The following is a 20,484-nucleotide window of genomic DNA, read 5'->3' as shown; positions in this document are numbered from 1 at the left end:
GGCAATCATATAGTAGGTATTTGTTATTTTTGTTACAAAGTGAAGAAAATACTTCAAAATATATAATAAATTTTATTTTGTTGAACTTTTAAAGTTGTGTTTTTTTTCCTGATAGAAAGATAGGTTTTTAAGTTTTGGGTGGACGCTAAAGAAAGAAAAAACTTGCAATGGCCTTAGCTAAACTGATTATACATGTATGTGAAACAATTGGTTTCTGGAGGCAAATCCTAAATTTTAAATTTACAACTGGAAGTGTTGGATCAAGCCAGTCACAGGGCCTGCATGTATAATGGCAGTGTTTATATATGCATTTACTCAACTTTGACAGAACTTGTCAGTTTTCAACAGATTTTCTTGTGTATAAAAGAAAGAAAAGGTGAAAATCTACAGGTCATTTTCATTTTACAAATTTGCAGAAGTATTCACTTGAGTATCTTTACAAATGAATAATTTTCACTTTTGGAGGTACAAAGAAAAAATGGGGGTTTGGTTTATCATTGTCATAAATAAATTCTCTGGTTCAGAACTCTAGCTGTGCTTGGATAAAGTATATCAATGTACTAAATAAGATCAAAATAACTCATACTACTTAATATATTTTAACTTACTTTATTATTATTGTTTAATTTTGTTTATAATGACTTGCATTCTTTACAAACCATGCATGCACTCAAATCAACATTCAGCATTTTTCTCCCATCTCAAAGGTACAGTACACTATTTCTAAGCACTTTAATAATACAGTAACAGAAAAAAAACTTTGATTGATAAAATGTGTTAAGTACATATTAATGATAATACACATAAATGCAAAAACCTCCCCATTTAATGGGTTACAAAACATTCAACAAGGATGAAGATTTGGAGGGGGAAAAAGTAGAAAGGAATTTTGTCAATAAAAAAAAACTTTTGATAAATGTTGAATTCTTACCCTTAGTGTGAAACCTGGATTTGAAATTCATTACCTTTTATCACACTTCCAAAAGTACTAAATTTAACATTTGAGCTTGTTGACTAAATTTCACTTTTTGCTAAAACATTGCATATGATCAAGATAACTTTCTTGAAGTCTTGAACACTTTAATATAATCATGGCTCATTTTCAAAAACTCACCGAGTACCGAGTTAAGATTAATGTAAACACCAAATGATAACAATTCACTCTTGCTAATATCTTTTCTTGGACAACCAGCAAAAAGTCAAATAAATTAACCATCAATAAAGATTTCATATAACTAACAACATATCACAAAATTTGGGTACTTGAATAATGAGATGTATCCACCATTTACTTACAGCAAATTAAAACACGTAGATCCGAGAAAACTCTCAATATAACATCAAAGTTACGTAAATCTAAACACTCCTCAAATAAACACACTTGAGGTAAATAACAAGCACTACATGTAGTTCTCTTTGCATTATAGAGTTTCAGACATTCGCAGTCCCAGATGTCATGGCGCACTGAAACCACAAGTACCGGGTCGTAGTTTACAGTCTCACTGTTACAGTCAACACAATATAACTAAGTTTCACAGTACAGGCTTCACACAGCAAAAATGCACCAATAAACAGTGGCAATGGTCATTCATTGTAAATATCAACATATATCAATACATTTACATGAAAGCAACCATCTTTGAGTAACAAATGTTGAACACCTTCACAGTTGTGCATCAACGACTGATCGGTTTTTTATTTTTTTTCCACCTGCATCTTAGTGTCAAATTGAGAATACCTGTATGCTTTTGAGATGAAATTACACTGACATAATCTTTGAGTATCATATTAAATGACTGTTAGTTCAAATACTTTGCAGTTATGACTAAAAGCAATTATTTTTCAAGCAAGGCGCATACTTTTGACGGTTCCATTTCAAGGGCAAAAAAATAAGTGCACAAGAGACCTAGTGTTATATAGCAGATCACCGCAAATATTGCAGATCGCAGACAGATCCCTATTGCATTATATTATGCAGTCACCAATATTGCTACATTGCCAAACTGATTTCGTGAGAAAATAAAGCAGTTATCTCCTCTTGCTTCTACTATAGCAGCATTTCCCATGGTATGGCACAGAGATCAAACATTTTCCATAAAATGAAGGGTGGATGATGGCTGGTGTGTTAGTGTGTATTTATTTAAGGATCTAAGATTTATTTCCAAGCAGGCTTGCTTTTCAGAATTGGAATTTCACTGCTGTAGAAAAAATAACAATGGAAATTATTAAGAAAAATTGTAATTTCAGGGGAAATCAGCAGGTTAATTCAATAAACAGTGATATAGTTATACTGTTAAGTGTTATCATTATTAAACAAACTAGTACATGTATTTTCAACATAAGGATCAGAGCACCAAATTGTTTATAACATCAAACACAATTAAAACAACCAAAATACAATAGATTTGTTTGCCATGCAACAATAGAAGAAAAATACCCTAAACATAGTAATTATCATACTGAATGGATGCCAAAAATAAAAATATGCATTTCAAGTGAGGTAGGACTTGCTTTACAACATTTTTGGGGATGGCATCACAACCATATTTAAAGTGAGCTGTGATGTTCATATTAAGCAAATGAGAATGAACTGAATTCATGATTTATAACTTGATCTGGACTAGATTTTTTCAATGTATGAAAACTGTGTTATCATTTTCCAATCTTACTTGAAACATAGACAGGACTTTGAGCACAATATACCAGCTATTAACAGTATTTCATTTAACTTGATCCATTTAGGTCCATTACTGCTAAGTCTTGAGTAAAATCACGGAAAAGATTGATTCAGATCTTCAAAATCATGAGAAGTACATTTTCAGAATGCAAATTATGTTTAAGTGTCAATATACAACACAGATTCAATATATATATCACTGTATTAAGTTAAGTACCGGTATACAAGTACATGATATGCATGCATACAACAACCACTGGGCTTTTAAAAAATGAAATCAGATCACAAATATCTTGTAGAGGCACAGAAAGTGCAGTGCACAACCAAATATAACTATACCATAAATAACTTTCAGCAACAAAAAAACATATTGAAGAGTGTGTATAAAATAACAGGAGATTAAGTTCCTACTGCGCCCGTGGTGAAGACGGTTCTCTCGGACTTGTATTGGTAGAAGCCATTTTGTATCGGCGTCTCCTGCAAATAAAAAGACACATGCAAAAGAACTGAAGCAATGATGGTACAAACAAAATCAAACCAAAAACAATGCAATGAAAAATATCCATCAAGCACATTTGAGACAGGGTCTATAAATACTTACCGTCCACTGATGAAAGTTTAAACACACAGTCAGAGTAAAATGAAGATAAAACATGTTTGAAGATTTTAAAAATGAAACTACGAAGCAGGATATGAGTGCAAATTTTAAAGAAAAAAACATCAAGAATGAATCTCAAAATTAGTGCTAAAAATTCCATTGATTGGATATGAAATTTGAACAAATTTGTTAAAAATCTTTGAAATGTTTACCTTGCATTCAACAACACTGTATTTTTGGGAGCAGCACCAGGAGGAGGTTTAGGAACCTTTGAGGGGTCATTGTCTGGTGGTGTGGGGGTTACAGCAGCCAAAGCCTCACGAAGTTCATTGGCAGTGCGGTCAGAAATTCTAGAAGCTGACGAGGAACGTCGCCTCACTGGCTTTTTGTTTCCAGGGTCATTTTTCTGGTTTGATATTCTATTTTCCAGCAGAGAGGGACTTTTTTCAACTGAAGTTGATCCTCTTGTTTCTCTTAACACTTCAGCTTGACTTTTTGATGCTTTTTTCTCTGGCTGATTTGAAGTAGATGGTTTATTTTCAATATTAAGAGAATGTCTCCTTTCTATTTGATTTTTATCTATAGAGGTATCAATTTTCTCCTCTTTGCCCACAGATGGCTCACTACTTGTGGACTTAGTACTGGAAAGCACCTGCTCAACACTGAGCGTAGATTTGGAAGCAATTTCTCCATTTCTCTCCTCGACAATAGGAGACATTTTCTTTCTGGTCTTTAAGTGTTCCAGTTCAGCCTTCTGTATGTCCTTGTCAGAGAATTTCTTATCTACATGTTTCACTAATTTAGGAGCATCATTTGTACTGGCATCAGTTTTGGCGTTTTTGACCCCAGGGAAATCCAACTTATCTGTAGCTGTAGTCTCTGTTGTCTGCTTAGCAACACCAGCAGAATTTGTCGTTGAGTGTTTTGCCAGTTTATCAACTCGTATAGGAATTTGTGAAGCTGGCAAAGGCAATTCTCTCTTAGTGACTGACACACTTTGAGAAGTTTTAATATCTTCAGGTTTTTTGTCTACACTACTTAATCTATTATCTATATTATCTACACAGGTTTCTATACTAGTTAAAGATACTGCACCCGGATTGGCTACAGTAACCCTCTCCTCCAAGGGCTTTAAAGACTGTTTATTTGACACCAGATTCATTGAACCAAACTTGTCTTGAGAAAGAAAAGAAGAATTACTCTCCAATTCTCCCTGCTTTTCTGTGTCTTTTTTCACTTGCACATCCACATTGGACACGACTGCTGTTTTCAGGTCCCCATCAACTGAGCTTCCCTCATCACTGACTTTTTTGTCTACAGATGATCCTACAAGCACTCTCAGATTGGGCAGCTGTTTCGGCTTAGGCTTGAGAGCCGGTTTGACAAGAGTAGGCTTGTCCACAGAAGAACCTGAGTCCCTTTTTGTTGTCACAGGTTGGGGTGGTGGAGGCTTTGAGGTGATTGGTTTAATGTGACTAAGTTGAGCCAATTTCTTAAGATCAGTTAAACTTTCTTTAGGCTTAAATAGATTTTTGGTGGGACTATTGCGGAGGGGTGATGATATAAGATTATCCATTTCTTTAGCAAGCTTCTCTGGCATTTTATGGCCTATCATTTTGTGTGGTATACTACTGGTTGCTGCAGACTTTTCTTGCTGTTTTGATTTTTCAGCAAAAGAACCGGATTTACTTTTTGCTCCATGCTTTTTATCATTGTCAGATTCATTAGCAGACAGAGCAGCACTATCATCCCCTAAAAACACTAGAGAATTTCGAAGACAATCTTGACCATCAGCATCAGCCAAAACGAGGGAATTCCTCAAAACACTGTCCATTTTCATATCCTCCTCATCCATAAGGGTGTTATGTTGAAATCGTTTAGATTTCTTCATTTGAGATTTAGATTTGACTCCTCCTCCTCCTATCTCTCCCTCACTCTCATCATCTGCCTGACTCTCAGATGATGAAGGGAATTGGGAGGCATTCCACTGGCTGGCCACTGTGTAAGGAGCCGCTCTTGTAGCGTTTTCATCAAGATGATCATCTGGCGTTTTCTCATCCGTCTGCATCATAGCAAATGTCAATGGCGCTCGACTCACCAGTTGATCAGGGTCATTATTGCACTTATTTAGAACTCCGTTCTCCTCTACAACTTCAGCAAAGTTTTGAATTGACACTCTCCTCTCAGCTTTGAAGTTTGAACCTCCATCTTTCTGTTTTGAATCAATGGACTTAACATCACCAAAAGACACTGATTCTTTAATGGGTTTAAATGCACTTTCTGGAACACTGTTTTGAGAGTTCCTGAGTTTCAGAATACTAGAATCTACAGTTTTCAGTGAGGATTTAGTTGGTGAGGTCACTGCAGGCTTAACAACTATGTCCTTCACCTCTTCATTCTTTGCTTCATCAACAACTTTATCATTTGGTTCGTTTTCTGCTTCCACGGCCACATTTTCCACGGTTTCCTCTTTCACCATCTGTTCCACCTGATGTTTTTCATCCACGCGTAGATTAGGGTCATCGCGCTTGAGAAGAACAATGTCACCCTGTTCCTCTCGATATCGATTGTCCAGGTCCTTCACATGCTTATTGTCAATGATGAGCTCTGCATCCTTCAGCTTCTTTTCATCTTTATTCTCTTCATCACTCATAATTTCATCAATGACTTCTGTAGCTCCATGCAAACTAAAAAAAGGATTCAACAAATTCTAATTAATTTTCAAAAGGTACAAAGCTTTTACTTATTTTTTAAAGCTGCATATGTGAAGAACATATTGTCTGTAGTACATTATAAAATAATCAATGGAACCCTAAACACCACGTTCCAGGAAAAGGTTGTCTGAATAATACATTTTAGCACTCTGTAATGGCAGAATCCTTGCTGATCAATCAAAGCATAATATTACAAGCTCATTTATCAGATACAACGGACATTTAACACACACTGCTTATATAATTATATGTCTCAAAGGATAGTGCACATCAAACATAATATTCATGAGTATTCTTTCTTTATATGGATATCTATAAGATTTTAGATTAACAACATATTCATCATAAGTTGAACAATTAGGTGCAAAGCTATTGCATGTAGGAATTAATTCTAGTTTTTTATACACTTAGTGTAACTCCATAGTGTAACTTTAATGCTTGCAAAGTTACTGCATAAAAGAGTTAATTTTAGTTTTTAATTCACTTAGTGTAACTCCATAATGTAGCTAATAATGCTGAATGTACAACAGTAATCAATAATAAATACATGTAAAATATTATCCTGGTATCAAGGTATGTCTTCCAAACGACTATGATACTGGTTAATAATTGCAGCGCATTCATGATAGCAACTTTTTTTTTAGGTGGGAGGTATGCGATACCATATTGATGAAACCTGATTCACTCTTTTGATGAATCTTGAATGAACAATAATGGATGCCACTTAAAAATAGCAGAAGGAATTATGCTTTGTAAAAAAAATCCCTCAAACATCACATAATTGAAGACAAGAACTGACCAAAACAGCTACCTATATGTGTATCTGGTTGTTGGCATTTTAAAAAAAATAGAATCTGGTTACAAATCAAGATATGAAGTAAAGAGTTAAATATTATTCACAGGCATCTTTTGATATTGATATTTTTAGATATTAAAATGATATGGGTCTTTCTTTGAAACTTGACAAATTCTTAAAAACATATCAGTCTTGTTTTACAAATAACTTGCCAAAAGAGTGAAACACTGCAAGAACCAACCACGCAAGCTTACCCTAATCCGGTGGTGGCCTTCATTCCTATTGGCGGTGAGGTGGTAGTGGTGGTAGCCACTGAATCCGTGTAAATCTTCTCCCAGTCGTACGGATCGCTATCCTTTATCCCCTTCCGTCGGATACACTGCTCAAACAAGTTGTGCATGAGTGAATAATCCGGCTTATCCAGATATTCCAGGGACTCTATGTGTTCCAGGAAGGTCTTAAACTCGGGAGGCATGTTCTTCAGCATCTGTGTGTGGTCATACTCCTCCTTCTTCTGGCCCACCTGTTCCTTGTCCTTGATTTTCCTCCAGGGTAGCTGACCGGCCAGGAATTCTACCAGCATGTAAAACAGGGACCACAGATCATCATGTCTCCCCATTTCCTAACAATGTACAAAAAACAATATCAATTATGTTTTTGAAAATAACTACAGTACATGAACATTTCAAATCAAACAAGATATCGGTAAAAATAATAAAACAGGGTGGGTTTAAGATGGTATGGCCAGAAAGTGCACACACCATCAGTTTCAATGTGTGGTTTAAAAGACTCGTTTGAATTTTAATACATATGTATATGCATAAAATTATTAATCTGTATTTTGTCACTGAAGATGATGGTCAAGCAAGACATTAAGATAAGAGTTTACATAAAACCAAGATAGCATTCCCTTCCCCTCTTCAAGAAAAGCAATTCAAAATCCACACAGCCATATAGTGTTCAAGAATTTATGAGATATAGCATACCGTACATGTATTCTCTTACAAGAATCTAATACCTTACCATAATCACATCAAGATGAAACAAAATAGACAGATAAAGACACTTATCACACATATAGTGATATAGTGAATAAGTAATTGACTTTAACGAGAAGCTGCTGTTCTACCTTGTTTTTGTGGGCATTTACAGAAGCATATCTCACTGTCCCTCGGAAGCCTGCAGCAGCTCTGGGGGGTCTCACTTCTCCACTAGGGGTGGTGTATTGTCTGGCCAATCCAAAGTCCAGCATGAACACTTTCTTGCTGTCCTTAGGGAGTCTACCCATAGCAAAGTTGGACTGAAAGGTTTAAAGTCATAAATATGTTCATTGTCGTTTTCTGTAGATCCATGGGCAATTTTTTTTTCATTTGCTGATTAACACAAAAAACAATTCTATCTACTGGTACAAGTTTGCATGAATTCCTTGTAGATTCAAAGCATGGATTCAAGCCCAGAGGTTACATAATAATGCAAACTTTTAAGGATTACTCTGGAAGACGGCAATTAAGGCTAGGAAAAATACATGTATTGTGCCAATAACAGAGCGAACGTTTCAGCATCCACAAGAAATTCAATATCATAATTAGATGACGTTAAATAACAATATCACGACTTTGTTAGGTCTAGCTACATGGCATAAACTTACTGGCTTCACATCTCTGTGCAGAAATCCAACTTCATGAATGGATTCTATGGCCTTCAGAATCTGGGCCCCAAGCCTGAGGGTGGTACTGAGGGAGAAGCACCCCCGGGATTGACTCCGCCTCAACTCCGCCAAGTTTTTACCCTGAAGGGTCATGACAACATAATTGTATTTTTCATTGCGGCCACACCCAATAAATCTGCAGACGTGATCTTGTCCTAAAATCAAAAACACAATCTTTATCATCAACATTCCTTTAACATCATTCTTAAAATAACTTATGAGAGATTAAAGAAATTCCTTTTATTTAAGTACCAGTGTATACACATGGTTTTTTTTGTAAGTTTTCATGAATCCAAAATATTTTTTTACAAGATATACATAATAAATGTGTCTCCAACAGTGATAGATATTTTCCTTACCCTGCAATTTTTTAAGGACAGCAACTTCCATCTTGAGGACCTGTTTGGCTTGTTTGGCTGACTCTAACTTGAGAGCTACAGATTCTTTGGTCACTTGGTCGATGCCCTCGTAAATCTCCCCGAAACCACCACCACCAATTTTCCGAACCTTTGAAATTAACATTTATTTGGTCATTAAACATTAGTTCCTGTAAAATTAATTTACATTCATGAAAACTTCTATAATACAAAATTTCAATGATTGTACATTGTCCTGGCCATTAAATGATGTTATGAACAATCTAAAACATTCATTATTATGGATAGTCAGCACAGCCAGAGCAAACCATTTAGATTTAGAAACAGCTCTTAGCTAGCATCAATTAAAGAACTTAGGTACACTAAACAAACCAATGGGAGGATAAAGTTTGGTGGCTTTTCTGGATAAGGACAAGAGGTCATTGAACTAAGCAAATATATTACAAGAATTTGTAACACTCATTTACTCTCAAATAGATTCTGCTAGTACTAGCTGAAAAAGTTACACACACAAAATTTAAATAGAAAAGCCTTAAATTAATATGATCTGAATTTCTCAATTTTTTTTTTTAAAAATCAATAAATAAAAAAAGTTCAAACCTACCACTTTCCATCTCTCCTTGACAACCTGATTGGCCTGGAGCAGATCTTCTGCTGCTGATGTTGTCATGGCGACCAGGCCACTTCCTTGGATGACTTTGGTGGTTGTTTAACCCATTTTGTTACCTGTACCTGCAAGAACAGAATAAAACATAGAGAATAATTGAATCAATAGCTTAGTCTCAGTGAGACAATGAGTCACTCTGCTGGGTCGCTTCTTCACATACCTTGTCAACCTGTGACTCACCAGTGAGCAACATGCAGCAACAAATGAGTTTTTCAGACAGACCACTTTTTCCAATACATTAAAATTCATAATTCTACTTAATGTAATTCATACCCGTTAAAATGGTCTTTTAAAGAAAATAATCACCAGGAGAATCCTTTAAAAACATAAATACAACAGCAATCAAGATAATAACCAAATGCACAGCTCTGTATCATTATAGCAACAGCATCATGCATAGAGAAATTCTCAAGATATCCATTGTACAGTGACTGTTATTGATTGTTCCTGAACTCCTGATTCCAGACGGTAATCCCAAGTTATTCACCCAAAACACACTGCCCGCATCAGTATTCAAGCCTTCCCATCATATTTCTAGACAAGCATATTACATAACTGCTAGACTTATTCAACCAACACGTTTCTGCATGTCCAATGCCAAGTCTCAAGAACCAGCCATAAATGGCTTGTGAGATATCTGCTGTATTATCAACCCAACACAGTTTTAAGTATCTCGACTATCAGAAGAAATGCTGATGATGAGACCATGCAATATCCTTGTGAACCTAATAAAACTTTGGTTTCCTTATTTCTATCAAATTCTGACAATATTCAGTGGCACTGCGTTCAGAAGTTAGCCAGTCACTGTTTACAAACGTTTACAACGTTATTGATTTATATGTCTCAGCACCCACATGATGTTCTACATAACTGTTTTACAGTCCGAAGAAAACATAAACTCGATCAACTCCAATGAATGGCTTATGGAATTCTTTAAGATAAACTAACTCATTACTTTTTCTTACTTTACGGAAAGACTTTCCATGTAACAAATTCATGCATTATTACATTATTAAGTGAACAATAATTTAAATCTCTGTATTAGGCATACTGAATCCATCCTATTTAAGAGTCTGTCCTAGATGCAGAACTGTAGTTCCATGAGAAGTTTGGGTTGACAGACCATGGAGCTACAGTTCATCCATATAAAAAACTGTATATATTTATTGTGCAAAAAAGTTGCGCACAGTTTTGAACTTACTAAACTAATTTAGAAACATATTCTGTAAATATTTTCATACCAAAAAGAAATCCTTAGATATTTTAATACTGATACACAACTTAACTTTCCTCAAATGTTTTCCTAAAAACCGTAATCAACCTTGGAAAGTGAAGTATGACAATTTCATGTCAAAATCAAGGCGCCATTTTTACCTGTAAACAAAACACACTGTTTCACTTTATGTGACTGGTTTATTCAAGATATTCAGAGGCCGGTAAAGTAATCACATCGAAAGTAAAATGTCTCAGAAATTTGTAAGCATAAAAATTTTCATAGAATATATTTCTAAATTAGTTTGATAAGACTAAAACCATGCTCAATCTTTTTTGCACAATAAATAAGCAGTTTTTTGTATGGATGAAACTGTAGCTCCATGGTTGAACCTGAATTTCCTGTGGAGCTGTAGTTCTGCAGCTACCTCTGTCCCTACTACCATCTCAAGAACTTTGGGTATATCTTATTGGATAAATGCACATTCTCTTTTGCCACAATAGTATACAATCCTTGTATTTTTTGTCAAAAATCAAATCAGTTACATGTACTCTTAACATCTAAAAATCTTTTTTTATATTATCCTATATACCGTAATTTATTGTCTTAATAGTAACATTTACCAGGAGGTATAATTCAAAATTAAGGGAATCTTTGGAAAATGAAAAATTAAATTAAAAAGAAGCAATTTTAAGATTATAACTCCTATGACCGAAACAATGGTAGACATTTTTAACCTTGAACTTTAGTAATTATTGACCTTTGACTCAAATCTTTTAACTGGTATAGTTCAAAAGTTTGGAATCAGTTGAAAATGTAGACAACAGAACCAAAATAACACAACTTCAAATCAATAACATTCAAATGAGAGTTCTCTTTCTCTCTTGAAACACAAATCTCTAGTAGGCAATTTCTTAATGGACTTACTGACTGATGTTCATCTTTATTTCACTCCTATTTTTTTAAGTCAAGTACCAAAAAGCTGTATTCTTTTCAAGGTATAACTCAAGTATCTTATCACTCATATTTCATCTGTTACACAAAACACTGGTTCTGTTGCTGTAATTATAAATCAATGTTAATATTCCTCCTTATCATTAATAAGAGCCCATCTGTAATCAGCTAGCCTAATAATATTGCCATGGCATAGTAACGATTCACCTGACTTTTATTAGTTGTAATCCAAAAGACAGCATAGCCGACTCAGAGTACATCCATTAGAAATGAAATGAAGCAAATCCAATTTATCCAATAAACTCTCCTCCCAACAGCAATGACTAGCCAGTCAATGGATTATTAATGTCAGTCACACATACAGAAAAAAATACACCAAACAATAGTGGGTAATTAGCTTATTGTCTGTGTTTTTGTACAATGTCTAACGAGTGCAGTTACATTGACTGTCTGGAGCAACTATGACAATTTACATTTTAAAAAGACTATTTTCAGGAATTTTTCTCTAGGATAATTGTGCCCAGTATCAAATATTCAGTGACTCCTTGAGAGCCGAATTTGCCGCAGTTAAAATCAAAATCACTCTACCTGTTATTAACTACCTGAATAAGTGCGTAGATGACGGTTCCTTACATCATGGCAGCCTCGTAACCTTCCGAGGCAGACATTGGATTCAGGGCTCCATCCAATCAATACACACCTACTGCTGGATGGAGTTTATCAGAGTCTGATGTATTGATACATGTACAGCTAGGCCACACAGGGATTGACCAAAATAGCAACAACTTCAAAAAAAATTCTTCAACTATTGCTTTCTTATTGGCTAATTATTCCTCAATTTAACAAATTACATTATTTTTTGGAACTTGCTGAATTTCAAATTGAAGCTGAATTTTTTTTTTAATGCAATCTTGTATGGTATTTGTGACTTCATATTTTAATCATCCTTCTAGTTATCTTCACATAAATTTTAAAAACCTAATCTGTTAGAAAATAATATGAGCTTATGATTGTGTGGTAAAGTGATTGTGTAATGAAAGATTAAAAGATGCAATCCAATGATTATAAATGGAGAAATAAAAGATTTAGAGGCCAACAAATAATTTTTTTTTTAAAACAGAGACCTGTATTAAATGACTCATATTCATTTCTTAGAGGGACTTGGACACGATTTGAGCTCAAAATTTGAAATTTTATTTTTCCAATTTTAATGTTTAGAATGTTTAATATGCCAGTGGGTACTTTAAATGCTTTGTCAAAATTTGAAAGTCAAATATTGAGTTATAAGCAGGATACACAGTTTGAAAATCTTTGTTTTGTAAACAAAGCCTAAGCTTTTTTATTGTTTACATATGTGTTTTATTGGTATAAGTCTCAATCAAACGTTGTTTTTTTCTGTTTATCATATTATCTATGAGCACATTGAATCAGTTTACCCTGTTTGCCACGAGTCATTTGGTCAAAAAATGGTAATTCCATACTTTACATTATGTGTAAATGAATATAAGACTCGAGCTTTGTTTACATAACAATGATTTCTTTCCTCTGTATCTCTCTTGTAACTTGACTTTTAACATTCAAATTTTAATCAATCATTCAAAATGAGCAAGTAAACCATTTTATACATAAAAAAAGAATAGAAAGTTTTGATCTAAAATCGTGTCCAAGTCCCTTTAAATCAAAGTCATATATAGATTAATTAGATTTGGCAATCATATAACAGTTGTTAACCACCTATAGCAAATGTATATACAACAGAGTAATAACGAAATGTAGTATTTGGAAACAAAATTGAATCTTGCAAACCCCAAGCCATCCGTACCTTGCTGCAATAATGTAGGCCTCTTTTTTTTTATCTGACGTTTTTTGGAGGGAAAAAAGGGAGAGTGCTACTTTATTGCAGCTATTCCAGCCCAATTTTACCTCATAGTCTAAACTGTGTCTTTAAAATTGCCAAACTAGTACACATACCGGTATATGATCATGATAGATTGTCATTTGGCAAGCCATCTGCATGCTCTATTAAACAATATATTGGCTAGTTATTAATAAGATGCTTAAGTGCCCATCTGCACCAACTTTGACATGCAACCCCCATCTGGAGATCACTTTGGCCTCAGTTTATTGACTTCATTTACCGGTAATAATATTCATGGATAACTTTGGAAAAAGTCTATTGTGTTTTTCATCATACACAAAAATATTTATCACAAAATAAATCAGGAACTAAGGTGGTTGGGCATGGTATCGGATTAAATCAAGACTTGAATTATGCACCATACAGGTTTTTGTTTATGAGACAATTAAACCAAAACTGGTAATTAGAAAAAAATTTAACTTTTGAATTTTCTTTTGCATATACTTCATATTGAAAGAATTATTGTGTATTTATTTATTTAAATAATTACAAAATTTATACGAAAAAAATGTGGGAATAATTATTCATAATTGAAGATCAAACTTTTATACACAAATGCACGTGCATGTGATACAATTCTTCAGTATCTCAAATACAGTAGGATAATAAAAAATGTCAAGATGTACAATGTTCATAATAGGAAGTTGCAGCTGAAATGTCAATGAACCAGCATATTTTTGATAAAAAAAAAAAACAATATAGGGTACATGTAGAGAATTCTAGACGTTTCGTGACCAAGATGTTTCGGCACCCGGACGTTTCGTGACCTGGCAAGATATTTAGGGACTAAGACTTTTCGGGTCCTGGATCTTTTGGGACTCAGAATAAGATTTTTTGGGATTTGTATAAAATTAATGCTAAATTCATTTAAATCCATGTTCAATGTATTGTTTTTCTTGTGTGTAAATAAATCTTATATATAAAACTTTAAAAAAAAAAAGGAAATGGTTTATTGTACCGTGCATACGTGTTTAAAGTACTTAATCATGATAGTGATTGATAAAACACGTTTATTGCAACCTTGCATGTTCATTTTAATTTTTGATAAAGAGAATAGAAATAAAAGCCCCGATTTAAAAAGAAAATTTATTCTTATTGTGCATTTACATGTATGCAGGCCTAAAGGTCAGTTAGCGTAAGCGAATTTTGTTATAACCATGATAACTAGTATAACTAATTTGAACAATAATGAATAATAAGAAATAAATTAAGTAGATGGTAACGCCTGGGTGTTGACAGCTGGAGGATCTCTTCATTAGCCTCCTCATAATTAACACCTGGGTACACCTATACACAGGTCAGGCTAAAAGGTGTGATTTGATTGTTTTTATAACGATTATCGGTAACCCCGATCCGTCCTTGGATATTTCTAGTAAATGTATCAAATTACGGCTGAGGTAACCGTATAATAGATCAACTGTTAATATTACTGTCAGGGCTTATTAACTTCACCCTTTTTGGTACAGGCTCCTGTACCCTTTACTTTTTCGTTGACAAAATGCTATTTTGGGGAAAAAAATAGTTTCACTCAGTTATATGACTCAACGCAAGTTAGCAAAAAACAAAAAGTTTTTCCTGGTTTTCATTTGCATGTTACATGTTTAATCATTAAATTAATGTTTTCATTAAAATCAACCACACTTTACAGATCACTCTGACAATTTGATAAGGATATCTCATCTAGCTTTTACCGGACCCGCATGCAAAGGATATGCCATGTTACTATTCATTTTTTTTTTTTTAATTGATAATAATACGGCTTCATGGACAAATCATGCAGTTAAGTTACATCTTTCATCATAGCCTTTCATCAAGTCCCGAAAAATCTTATTCTAAGTCCCAAAAGATCCAGGACCCGAAACGTCCGGGTCTCGAAACGTCTTTAACATTAGGTCACGAAAAGTCTTAGTCCCTAAACATCTTGCATCCCATGTAGATGACTGCCCCCTGGGGTACATACCGTACTTCTTTATCTTAAACCGTCTGATACAACATATCTCATACAATGTTAATTATATATTTCCTAGATTAGTAAAAAAGTTTTCAGAGCAGGTCCACTCAAAAGAAACTGAGACCATCTATGACTGGAAGGTGCATTTATGCTTTAGATGTTGAATGATATATATATTTTTTTCAGATCAAGGAACAAGTTAAAGCAAATAGTAACAGATCTCCTTCCCACACAGCTACATGCTCTATATGAACCAAACCTCCAGGAATGATGCATCCAAAGGAATTGATACTAGTAATACCAGGCATGGTTCAGATGTTGAACATAGTTTATACATTTTCAAAATGAGTGAATAGGCAATAATTTTTTAAGTAGGTCAGCCATTCTCCAGAAATGGTTCCAAATATGGGATTGCTTTCAGTGAAAAATGAACTTTTGATATTCGTGTTTTAATTGTAATAATATTGAAGTACAACTATTCGCCGATATAATTATGAAATTTGACTCACCAAAATTTCTTCGTTCACGAAATATTTGATTTTGAAGACCATATTAAAAACCCTGTTACGGAAGTCAGAAGTGAATTAATGCAACTAATCCTCGGCCTGTACAATAACAGTAAACATCACTAGCCACTTTGTTTGATATCATATTGAATACGAGTGATATATTTGACAGAATCATGAAGAATTTAAATTAAAGGGGAACATATTTTCAAAAATATTTTTATTTTAAGAAAATCTTTATTTTCAGCAATAAAAAAAAAAATAATGCATCGTCTTTCATTTAAATTTAAATGTAAACTAGGAACAATTTCATATGTTCAATGATTTTAATTAAAATATTGAAACAACAGAACATTAATATAGAGATGTTGAGAAATTGCACATCACAAATTGATGTCAGAGGGATTTTTAAAGACAATGATCCAAAGTTACGGAAGTTAGCAAATGACCTTTTTCATGGAGAATATTTTTTCCAATACATTTTACAACCAAATATTAGAGAATAAAAATCAAATACAGGTTATTCATTGTAGAAAATACATTTTTAACTTAATAAGCACACTTTTTAAAAAATTTCTTTCCTTTAATAAGTATGTAATCAACATTACATAGATTTAAAAATGTTGACATGAAATATCTGTCTAAAATAGTGAAATACCTAATTGTATTAAACTTGCATGCTCTGATGGATGTACCAAACACAATTATGGAATATACCGGTAAAAAGTCAAACATATAAATCAGTTGTCTTTTTATATTTGATAAAAAGCTTGGATGGTTCGTTACGGATGTCAGAGATTATCATTTCACAAATATCTACTCCTATGATGTTTTAAATAGTCATGAAATTTATTGGTTATATCTTCCTAAACTTCCTTTTTTATGTGGAGGAACTGGGGTCTTATCCTCATTAAAATATGGGTTGACTGAATCCACATCTCACCTTTTTCGGATTTTTACTTATGTTTCTCCATGTTTGCCTGCTTTGCATTGTATGTATATACGCATATAATGTATTAATGCATATATATACATATGTATATGTATTGTTACTAATAAGTCAACTAAATAAGGTGTGTTTTTCGCAAGTATATATAAACTCTTACTAGTTTAAGTTTCGGGTATTAGTTCTTAAAAAAAACTGACATCCGTAACTAATCATGTTTAGAAAAAAAAATCATGAACAGAGTATTTATCAAATATTCTGATCCGGGAATTTTACCATTTCGATATAAACATGCATGCATATTAATACAACCTTGAAAAGCCAAATATATTTTGGTCACCTGATATTTTTTTTTATCAAATCACATGTTGTAGAAAACAATAAGCTTGATGCACTATATTTCAATAGAGTAAACTTTAAATAGCATATTATGCTAATATTACATGAAAAATGACCACTTTGTTGATTTTCAAACATAAGAATAGATTATCCGTCGTGGAAAATATACATAAGAAGCACTGGAATGAACAGATGCCGAATCTGTTTTTCCCCTGATATCCGTAACGCTGCAGCAAATATTTAAAAAATATTGTCAAATGATAAATTGTCTTAGGTGAATTGGTTTTAATCTGCAACTGATATATCTCTTGCAAATAAAAATAAACTAAAACAGATAAATCCACACATATTGATTAATATTTTTTCGATAGTTTAGCACACTCTCATCATATTTTTCTCAAAAATGCACTTTGTATCAAAATATTAATTGCTTCAGTTAAGAATATCAAAGTTCCTTTACTTTCTAAACTCATGTTCTGCTTCGCTGAATAATCCAAATTATTATCGATGGAAAACCGAGCCATATATCACTGATTGAAAATACTGTTACGGATGTCATACGTTAAGCCGGTCAGGGGTTTTAGTAAATTTTCCTCTCACTGTACCATGCTATTACATTATTTTTCTACAAATGATGATAGATAGCTTTGGAACACTGTGTTCTCCAAAGGCATCATGAATAAGTTTTTCAAATGCCATGAATTTAGTTGAAATTGGCGTTACGGAAGTCAGGCCTTGAAATGCGTCAAACTCAATTTTCAATTTTATAATCGATGATTAAAAAAACACATAGATTTTCGACTGTAAATTGTATATATTTTTCTTTTAATATGCCTATGACATTCAATTACAATACTATCAATAGATATTGTTTTGAATATCATCGCTTACTTTTAAGTCAAACACGTGTTACGGAAATCAGGACTGTTTCAGCGACAATATAGAAATCGGGGGGAAAAAAGAAAGAAAAGATTGTTATCAACAGGTGTTTACTGACAAAACACGCTATGTGATGTTGAAATAAAAAATGAGTTTTAATTGTCTCTTTCATCACCGTAATGCTATTTAGTATTGTAGTAAAATTGAAATATTCACGTGCGACATGCTGAAAAATACACAAATCGATTTTTCATTGAAATAATTTGACATTATTTGACACTTCAAATGCATATTGTTTGGTATCAAAATTTGTAATTTTTACTGTAGATATCTCCTGAGAAAAGTATCAGCCAAATACATTAAACGGCAAATAATAATTTTGTGATGAATGCAGGCGACAACATTATATCATAATTGGAACCATTTTAGGAGAATGGCTGAGGTCCTCTCTGAGAACACTAGCTGCAAGTATAATTAATAGTTGTATTGGCATGAATCAGTTGAATTGCTCCCACATGGCCTGGGTCACAAAATATAAATGTATCATGATAACTACAGTATTTCTTTTTGTTAGACAAATTGATAAAAATAAGTATGTCATAATTAATCACCAATTTAGGCAACTTAAACTTTGCCAAGCAATGTCAATGTGCCCTGTGAAATAGCAGCATTAAAATCATCAAATAAAACAGTTAATTGGATTGAACTGTTTACCATTCCTCATCGCAATATTTCTGTTTTTTATTAATGTATCAATTCGTGAATATGGTATGTTTTTCCCTGTAAAACATATAGGCATTTATTTTAATGAAACCCAAAATTTATTTTTATAATCATTTCTACAATCCGATCTCGGGACAGTTTTTCATCGACATATAACTGTATCCAACCGTATTATACATATTTTAATGACTCTGATTATCATAAAATACACTCCTAACCCCTGACGCCAATAAACGCATCCACAGGATCACCCATAGTAACGGCCACTTAGCTAAAGCGTACACCAGTCTATAGGAAATGTATCAAAGAGACATCTAAAGTACTCTAAGTATCAATATATTTACCTTTACTTTTGGCGTCTCTGGATAAGCTATTAGTTAAACCAAGAAACATGAATCCATATCAGAGGCTCTAGCAGAAACATTCCATTTCGAGTTCGTTTCCGGTTGTCAATTCATTAAAGGTCAACAGAAAACTTCAAGAGAGTTCATTGAAATTGCGTAGAAAAGTTCGAGTTCTTCCGAACAGATGCCCGTCTCACAAGGGCGCTTGTGGCAATGGTTCGGAATAGAGCAAAAACTGACATCCGTTTTACTCCGAATACCGAATCAAGATGCTGAAGGACATGTCTTCATGAACAGTGGGATTACATCTTGATTTCTAAACCAAAAAATTAATAAATTGAATAAAGTTTATGAAACTGTTCACAAAAGGAAGAAATAAAGAAAAAAATTAGCATACAGCTTACTGTAGTATCTAACGTCATATTATATAGGCTCAATTATATCAACTATATAGTAAGTTAATTGGCGCTAGGCCTATAAACTTACCTTTTGCCGTGGAGTCTTCACATTCCCGGTGGGCCGGTAAGCTCCAACAGGTCGATCTGAGTAAGGTTTCTCGATTCCCCTGATTGGTTTACCGAGCCGGCGGGCCAGCTCAGCTTTTGCCATCACACTCGTGCAGCTTGCAGAGGTATGAGATGAGGCTTTTGACAGGGGAAGATTACAGCTCGAATCGTCACTGTTGGAGCCAGCCGTGTATTTTGAGAGAATGTTGGCAGGAACTGGCGACGATTCTCCCAAAATGTCACCCACCGTTTCATCAATAAGGATCTCGAGGGTCAGGTTGCACACTGAAGCGGTGTTCACAGGGCCCACGCCTTGAACAACCGCCGGTAAGACAGTGTTTTTCCTAAACCGGCCAAACAACCGGTTTAGGAACTGTCTTACACCCCTCCTATTTCTCCCTTCCTCTGCAGTGGGAGCAGCATAAACTTTGCGATAATTATGTTTAGAGACGCAAGGACCCATTTTGATATCTCTTATGACGTCATAAACAACTGTTGTCATCACTATGGGATATGTAAAGTTGGAATTTTCCTCGGTTGTTTTCCGGAATAACAAGTAGTCCAACTATTCCGTATATGATTGTTTCGATACGAAATAGCTTTTAACATTATGGAACAATGTAGGGGATACAAAATATTGGTATTTGATTTCTCTTTAATATGTACAT

General features: G+C 33.9%; 2 protein-coding genes across 3 annotated transcripts; both read right to left on the bottom strand.

The window, feature by feature from the left end:
- Positions 1-593: 593 nt before the first annotated feature.
- On the bottom strand, positions 594-19,452 carry LOC128176241 (rho-associated protein kinase 2-like). Of its 2 annotated transcripts, none has more exons than XM_052842428.1 (9): positions 19,311-19,452; positions 9,475-9,602; positions 8,853-9,000; positions 8,434-8,648; positions 7,915-8,085; positions 7,040-7,407; positions 3,488-5,962; positions 3,089-3,154; positions 594-2,198 (listed from the first exon to the last, which is right to left on the bottom strand). In XM_052842428.1, exons 2-9 carry the CDS (start codon positions 9,538-9,540, stop codon positions 2,156-2,158), a joined length of 3,552 nt encoding a protein of 1,183 aa, XP_052698388.1. In that variant the 5' UTR covers positions 9,541-9,602; positions 19,311-19,452; the 3' UTR covers positions 594-2,155. The 2 variants fall into 2 exon arrangements, with proteins under 2 accessions (XP_052698388.1, XP_052698389.1); XM_052842429.1 differs by lacking the exon at positions 19,311-19,452 and adding an exon at positions 12,307-14,022.
- Positions 19,453-19,556: 104 nt separating this feature from the next.
- On the bottom strand, positions 19,557-20,434 carry LOC128176243 (uncharacterized). The gene is made up of 2 exons (XM_052842430.1): positions 19,797-20,434; positions 19,557-19,626 (listed from the first exon to the last, which is right to left on the bottom strand). The coding sequence occupies exons 1-2, from the start codon at positions 20,316-20,318 to the stop codon at positions 19,558-19,560; spliced, it is 591 nt and encodes a 196-aa protein (XP_052698390.1). The 5' UTR covers positions 20,319-20,434; the 3' UTR covers position 19,557.
- Positions 20,435-20,484: the final 50 nt, after the last annotated feature.

This window comes from Crassostrea angulata, chromosome 3 (assembly GCF_025612915.1).
Source record: "Crassostrea angulata isolate pt1a10 chromosome 3, ASM2561291v2, whole genome shotgun sequence".
Taxonomy (NCBI): domain Eukaryota; kingdom Metazoa; phylum Mollusca; class Bivalvia; order Ostreida; family Ostreidae; genus Magallana; species Magallana angulata.
This window is presented reverse-complemented; position numbering and strand designations above follow the sequence as displayed.